Raw genomic sequence first — 7,807 nt, 5'->3', positions numbered from 1 at the left:
TCTGTAGATAGTCCCAAAGTCTAAAATTACATTATGTTCCTAGAAATACAACCAATCTTGTGTATGGTCAAATATTAACCGCGTTTGCGCCAAGCTTTCCTTATTAAGTAATAGTATTACGTATTTCATTAGGGAAATGTAGACACAGGGTTCAATTGAATTGTGACGTAACTAAAATCTGACTCAAATTCACGGGTTTCCTTTAGACATAAGACAATAACAAATACGCAAAGCGACTAGCAATCGTTTTACTGTAAAGTTCAACACTCACTTGTCCGGATAATCGCTTGGTATGCCATTTCAAACTCACTCTTTTAAATATTAAACATTGCCTTCTAAAATGTAATTGACTAGACACATTGTTACTTAATTAAATCATGCGTAATCTTTTAGAGCATGTCAAATTTTATGGAAAGGAATAAAAGATGGCAGAGTTTACGAAAAGCCTATCAGTAGGATCTAGGAGTAGTATCTCGAGCAACGTAAACAAAGAAATAATAATAATAATATAGCCTTTTAATTCCGAAACTCAGTCACTTGATATATTTGAACTGTAATATATTTTCACTCCAGTATATCTCGGAGTTCGGTGAGCCTCTTGGCAAAGGCCACCTCTATCCCTTTTCACTGTTCTCTATCTTTTTTTTTTGAGCGATGCTATATATATAGTTTTTTGTAAGAAAAACGCGGTGATCTGATCTTCCCGCGGCGACCAATCGTGGTGGGAAGACTGAAGAAGAAGAAGAAACAAAGAAATATATTTAACTAATTTAGTAGAAAAATTTATTAGAAACACGTTTATAACTGATTATTATCCACGTTTGAAATTAATCAGTCATTGGTCACGCTTACTGGTTTAAAAAACTAACAGAATTCGTATTGAAACTTTATTTGTTAAAGTAGTTGCAATACAATTGTTGTATGTTGAATCAAATTTAGTAAAGGCTTATTTATACTAGTCTATAAAGTCTACGGTTTTTTCACATCATAGCGGTTTATCTATCTAATGGAGCATTAATTTATCCAACACTCAAGATACTCTCCCGTAATATAATTATCTATCACGTTTTACCGATTCAGTTAGCAGTCAGACGTCGTCGCGCGTTCTCGTTTACGTACAACTAAAGAGCTAACCGGCGTTTTAGTGTAAATATTTACAACAATGCAGCTCTGTCTTATTTTGGTAAGTGTTTTAATGAGTGTATTGTGCGTCTGATATATCGTCCATGAACCGGCATAATATCGTTGCTCTGTTATTTCCGCTCTTTTAAAAATCGTTCACTGGTTTAAACAAGATACGATGTGTTTTATTGATGAAAAGTGTCTGGTATTATTCGTAACATCTGCATTTACTTAATAGCTTTAGTAAAAAAAAATATTTTAGTGTTGCTTACAAATTAGGAATGACAATTCTTTAATAAATACATATCATCTATTGCTACCATTTTTTAAACATACCTAAGTATATCTTTCGAAGGCAAGTCTAAACTCTAACAGCCGTATTCAATCGTTCATTCATATATATTTGATTTTATATAATTATTATATTTCTGTGAACACAGTTTCTGTTGGGATGCATCTATAACTGTCTCTTTATATTTTGTTTTTATTAATGTGATGTATTTGTTTGTTAACAAATAAATTAATAAGAATTCTGATACTAACTTATTTATCGAAACTTTTTTGTTTAGAAATGACTACAGTAACCAATTACTCTTTATTAAACGTTCAATTGGTTAACTAGACTTACTAAAGACAATTAAAAACAAATTCAAAGCAATTATGCGAACAAAATACGATAATTATAACAACAGTATGAGTATAAAAATGTATGATTGCCCTCTTGAGTACTAAAATATGGTTCGCACATGTTGCAGATTTTTTTTACTCGATGACGTGCTCTTCTCAGTATATAATTATGATGTAGAAACAACAATACAATATAGGTACATAATAGTTTAATATTATACAGAAGTATATAAAGATTTTATATCTTTTTCAGATTGCGACCGGTTGCGCTATTATCAATGCCTCACCTAGCAGTAAGTAGTATTTATAATAATATTATAAAATGAAGAATTTAGTAATTCAGTTAAACATACTAGTCTTAGAATCGACTTGATAAATTTTGAGTACGAACGGGGCCGAGAGGGAAACCCCAGTTTCTCTCCCCTAAATTCAGCCCAGCCCTGGGGCCTCTACAAATGAGGGGGCCTCACACTAAGACTTCAGAAAAAAGTGTTGGGTTGGATCTTATATTCAATACCTTGAATTTGATTATACTGAAAAATTATTATAATTAGTCTTCAAAATTTCAACTATTTGTGTATATACCTAATTATAACAACGATTCATTGTTATTGCAATTAAAAAATACCTGAAAACAGCAATAAGACCAAGAGTTTGACAGACAATTGAAGTGAATTTCAGTTGAACTCATACCTCAAATATGTTTACAGATATGGCTAAGTTAAGTGCTATAAAGTTTCCGGAGCACATTGATGATGATGTACCAGAACCATGTAGAAATCTCACCTATTGCACAATACCACCGAAAAATTATCCATTTAAGGAGTTCAATGAAATGTTCAAATATTATGTAAGTAGAACAATTTCTGCTATTCATGCCTGAAAGACAGGGACAGACATAGTTTTGGTAACTCTTCTTCTAGTGCGAATTGGCACGATTTTTGAAGTAACTAATTCAGTCGAATAGTGTTTTTTTCGCATTCATCTCAATTTACACGTGTGGTCACCTCAATCACTGCAATAGTACTAGCTTAAAATAATCCTAGCATATGTAAAAATAACCAGCATGTTTCAAGCCAGGTCAGCAAGCCAGGACATTAAAAGCTTGCTGTCCTAGCTTGAAAAACTAGCTTCTTGTATCTCTGAAATCATGTAGAAAAAAAGAATTAGTAACAGTATTTACTATAAATTAGAATTTAGACAAATAAGTTAAAACAGCGGCTCCACAGATTTTACTGTGTTGCGGACAAATAAAAGAAAGCTTGTATTGTATGTATAGATAATAGACTGTCTTATAATTCGTACGTAGAAATTTATTTACATAATCTACTTGATGATTTATTTGATATACTTTATTAGAATGTATTTATTTAATTAGGTTTATTCAGTTAAAGGTACACATCTGTCCTTTCTATAAATTAGTATAGATTATGATTTCGTTTGTGCAGCGATTGTCCAATTTATATAAATTATATTTATATATATGTATATATTTTATTTTATTTATTGAAATAAAAAAATCCATTTTATTTGTTTAATAATTGAAGTTTACTTGATCAATAAAACGCTATCTAAGGTATATGTTACAAGCTCTTTTTCTAATATGACAATTTTGGTAAAGGTTACAAAAATTAAAAATACCATAGAAATAAATAAATAATAAAATAAAAATACTAACAAAACAGCGGATAACGTATGAGATAGGCACTTAACAATGCTTTGTTTGGAATTGATCACCTGTTCTGTTTGATCCGTTAAATTCACGAAGAATTCGAAAGAGAGGTGCCTGACCTCCTAGGTTGGTTTTTGCAGACAGAATTTTGGAAAATTCTGCTCATTTTAAACCTTGATGAGTAAAGGACGAGAAAACCTCTGTAAGAGGTTACTATTCTGTATTTGACCATTTAGCAATTTACTTAATACATTTTAAATAATATAAAACTTTCTAAGCTTGCGAAAATTGATAGACAGTACGTGAAAGTTCTGGAAGCGAGACATGACATTATTTGCATGTCGTTTCTAACTTAACTTTCCATCAGAAATGCATCATGACGTTAGAATAAAGCTTCAAGTACATTAGTATGAAAAGCGATTTATTTTCAATTTAAATATAAACAAACTATGTATTACAATTTTAGCACAAAAAGCTTTTTAGACGGCTTTCGCTAAGGATTCACGAAGCGGTTTGCACCCGCAAACTTGGCGGTTGATTATCCCAATACGCCCGTTTTTTATAAATCCACAATTCACAGACAAGGTATGTCTGTGAATGAATTTAACCGTAAAATATTCTACAGAAAATCTTATTTTATTCGAATAAATAGATTACTAAAAATATTATTTAATTATTTTCAGAAACCTGTCCCACAACCAAAGCTAGTCTTATCACCAGTTACTATTAATACGCGAGGAGAATTTGATGACGATTGCGAAACGAAAATAACTGTAAGTAAATCCTATACTATCGTGCTTATATTGCAAATGTTTGTTTTGTTTGGACTCGAGTGAACGTTGTCTCAATAAAAAAAATCTTCTTTCTTTATAGATAGATAGATACTTTTTTAGATAGATGAAAACGGAACATGGCTTTATTACGAGCATATTGCTTTAACAACAAATAATATACCATATGAGAGCTTTTTATAAACGGTAAAAGTTACGTAAAATTTAAAAGTTCTAAAACATGTCTTGCTTTTTTAAAAAAAAAATCATTACTAAATATTTTTTGTCGTAAATTTGTTCTAAAATAATTCACAATTTACACTTAAAATAAGTATAAGTTTTAAAATATTTCCGAAGCTGTTGATAAACAGCACATACAAATCGTTGATTATCTAAAGAATTATTATAGTTTATGTCTCCGCGAGAAAAAATGGTCAAGTAAACGCGTATTTTCATATGCATTGCGCATAGTCTTCCGCGGCGCGACTACTTAGTGCGGGAGAATTTTGTAGGCCTCGCTTTTGTGCAACTAAAACCCCAACGCGTCACCAACAATCGCCTTAGGCCGGATGCGGTTACAGCAGAGTCCGCTTCCCGACATGCGATGGAGTGGACGCAAGGATCTTAAATTAAATCAGATGAAACGGTAGTAATCTCTTGAAGAAATTCATATTTATTTGTATCATTATTATATTTTTTTAAATATCACAAAACATTTGAAAAATATTCTCAATAAAAAACTTTTATGTATTTGACTAATATAGTAACAAATTATTAATTACGATACATAAATTAAATTGGGGTCACTGCATTATCTTCCGCGGATTTTATTATTATGAAACTTAAATTAAAATTAATTTAATGCACAACGCGGAAATGGTAATGACAAGGTCGCAAACTCGTTTTCTATATCTATAATATCATAGGTATACCTTAGTTATATAGACATAACCGGACGATTAAAATACTTTGTTAAGGAAATCTTATAATACCTTTAACATTTAACGAATACTTAAATGAATAATCAACGCGTCAAAGTTTAATATTTATAATTTTTTATGGTAATTTTTATCTTAAATTTTATATTAAATCAAGCGTCGTATATCGATATTACAAGTTAAAAAAAATTCTGCTGATTAAGAAGTTTTATTTCGCGGAAGAACCTATATCTTAAAGCGTATTTTTTTTAAGTTTTTTAGGTTTTTTTATACTTATTTAAGTTAATATGTTTATAAATTATTACAACAATTAAATATAAGTTTTTATAATTTTCTTAACCTACATAGTAATAATGAAAACAATTAAAAAATGCATTTAAAGAAAATTAAAACAAATTTAAAAAGTTTGGTCACTGTGGCCTTCCGCTGGAAGGATTTCCTCGCTATATTGCGATACTTATTTGTTGAGCAACGAAAGCACCAACTCTTTGATCACCGCTGCTATGTACCAGGCACCAACTTAAATCTTCTACTGGCACTTGAACCCCACGGCCCAAAACTTATATTTAAGCGATTTAGTATTTTCCGGCTCTGCGGCTTACCCAGCTTTTTTTCTTTGTCCGAGGGAAGTCAGATTGGGCATATATATATATATTTTATATGTTGCATTTTAACTTAAAAAACCAAATACTCGTTTAGATCACAAATTAACCTGTGACATGGACAGTTTTAACATTACACATTCCACAGAATCGAAATCAATGAATATTTTCCAAGATCTTATACAATTTTTTAATCAATCTTTTTCTATAATTATTTCAGTATGACCCCCTGTATAAGGTGCGTGAGAAGCGTGGTAATGAATGGCGCAATGTGATACAGGCGTCTGAACACGATTATATACAGAGTGTTCGCTTGGAGATTTGCCAGTAAGTTCATTTCTTTGAAATTTAAGAAACTTGTTTTTTAAGTTTTTCTTTTAAAAACTAGATATCGTACTTTAATCGATATTAATAATATTATGAATATATGAAATGGCCGACGAATTATACCACCATAATCCCCCAGTCTTCAGTCTTCTAGTAGAGTAGACTTTGCCTTACTTACCACTTTGGATTGCAAACCAAATCCTCTCTGAGTCTCTATCTTGTCTATTCATCCATCTCCGCTTCCTTACCATTTTCTTTTAGAATATTTAGTGTATGTAACTTTTAAACCCAAATTGAAAAAGTCATACTAATTTTCCTAATGGCATCAAATTCTAGTTAAACCAAATGATTAGTTTACGAGGGATTAAAGTGTTTTTATTAATACCTTCAATTGTTTTAGAAATACGGAAGCGTCATGTTTCAGCAATCTAGAGGAATTACAGGACTCCTACTCAACCTTTTGCTTTCAAAAGTACAATGTTTGGAAGGTGTTGGTGGAAAAACCGGGACATGCACCAGAAGAGATCGAGGCAGAGTTGCCCGTGTGCTGCTCTTGTCATTATAAATCGAAGCCACTGACAAGCCTGTAAAGGCGAAAATATCATAGACAATAAACGCTGTGTTTTTGAATTGTAGAGCCGGTGACAAAGAGCGGTTCTCTTTGGATAGGCATTGAGACCAATTGTTGTTTTATACTGACAATATTGTTGCGTCATAGTCCGACAGTGATTTTGGTTATTATGAAAAAATTAAATGCTTGTTTTTTTACACAGAAGTTTATCGAATTTGTATTTGAGAATACCACGTGACCAAGCGTGAGCTAATGTAAATGCCATATAAAACAAATGAACATCTATCCGATAATGTTTTTTGACAGCTCGGTTTTTAATACAATGCTTCGAGCGAACGGGTCAAACCTGTCGCAAAATATTTTGTCTATAGGAAAAGCACGTTCTAGTATTAATTAAAAGTATTATACGTCGACATTATTTTATATTAACCTTATTTATGTTTGTTTTTTTACTAACTATAATGTGTGTTTTGCAGTTGATAAAAAATATTATAAAATAAAATTTTATATTCCGCGAATTGAATCTATTAAAATTACGTAATCACCTAGACGATTATGCGCACCCACGCAGTTAATAAGCCATTTAGTGCTAACTGTTTAAATCTGTTAATTATAAGGTTCGATTTACGTTGGTAAATTAAAACTAGTCAAAAGATTTTACAATAAAAATATTAAAAACTGATCAGTTATTTATTTTAGATTTAAGTTTACTCCGAGTAGCCATGATTTAAGTTAGTTACAATTACGCTAAATTGGAGATGAAATGCAAAAAAGTTACAAAACACGCCCATTCATAAGAAAACTATCGTTATTTATAGAATTGCTATTCTATTTATAAATAACAATAGGTAACGATGGTATTATATTACTCACGTAAAAAAGAATCGTAGATAATAATATAACAACAAAAGTACACTATGTATATTGTATATCGTATTTATTACGTATTAAAATATTTAAGCTATTGCATAGAATTTATCGCGGGCTTTGAGCGCGGCGTCCGAATCAAGAAATTCTGTAACGAAAAAAACCTGACACACAATGACGTAATTTAGGTGCGGCCGATATGCGTTAGAGTAAGACATACTATATAGGCCTGTTGGCGTCTGAGTCTGGTAGAGTGACAGAGTGTAAGATTGATTTAATATCAAAGAAAAAAATACTGCATAAATAAATAA

General features: G+C 31.1%; 1 protein-coding gene across 1 annotated transcript; it reads left to right on the top strand.

The window, feature by feature from the left end:
• Positions 1 to 1,083: 1,083 nt before the first annotated feature.
• On the top strand, positions 1,084 to 7,311 carry LOC110995316. Its single transcript, XM_022262420.2, has 6 exons — positions 1,084 to 1,183; positions 2,003 to 2,042; positions 2,460 to 2,599; positions 4,105 to 4,194; positions 5,952 to 6,058; positions 6,459 to 7,311. Exons 1-6 carry the CDS (start codon positions 1,163 to 1,165, stop codon positions 6,646 to 6,648), a joined length of 588 nt encoding a protein of 195 aa, XP_022118112.2. The 5' UTR covers positions 1,084 to 1,162; the 3' UTR covers positions 6,649 to 7,311.
• Positions 7,312 to 7,807: the final 496 nt, after the last annotated feature.

Source organism: Pieris rapae, chromosome 2 (assembly GCF_905147795.1).
Source record: "Pieris rapae chromosome 2, ilPieRapa1.1, whole genome shotgun sequence".
Classification (NCBI taxonomy): domain Eukaryota; kingdom Metazoa; phylum Arthropoda; class Insecta; order Lepidoptera; family Pieridae; genus Pieris; species Pieris rapae.
The sequence above is the reverse complement of the archived record's forward strand: the minus strand, read 5'-3'. Positions and strand labels throughout refer to the sequence as shown.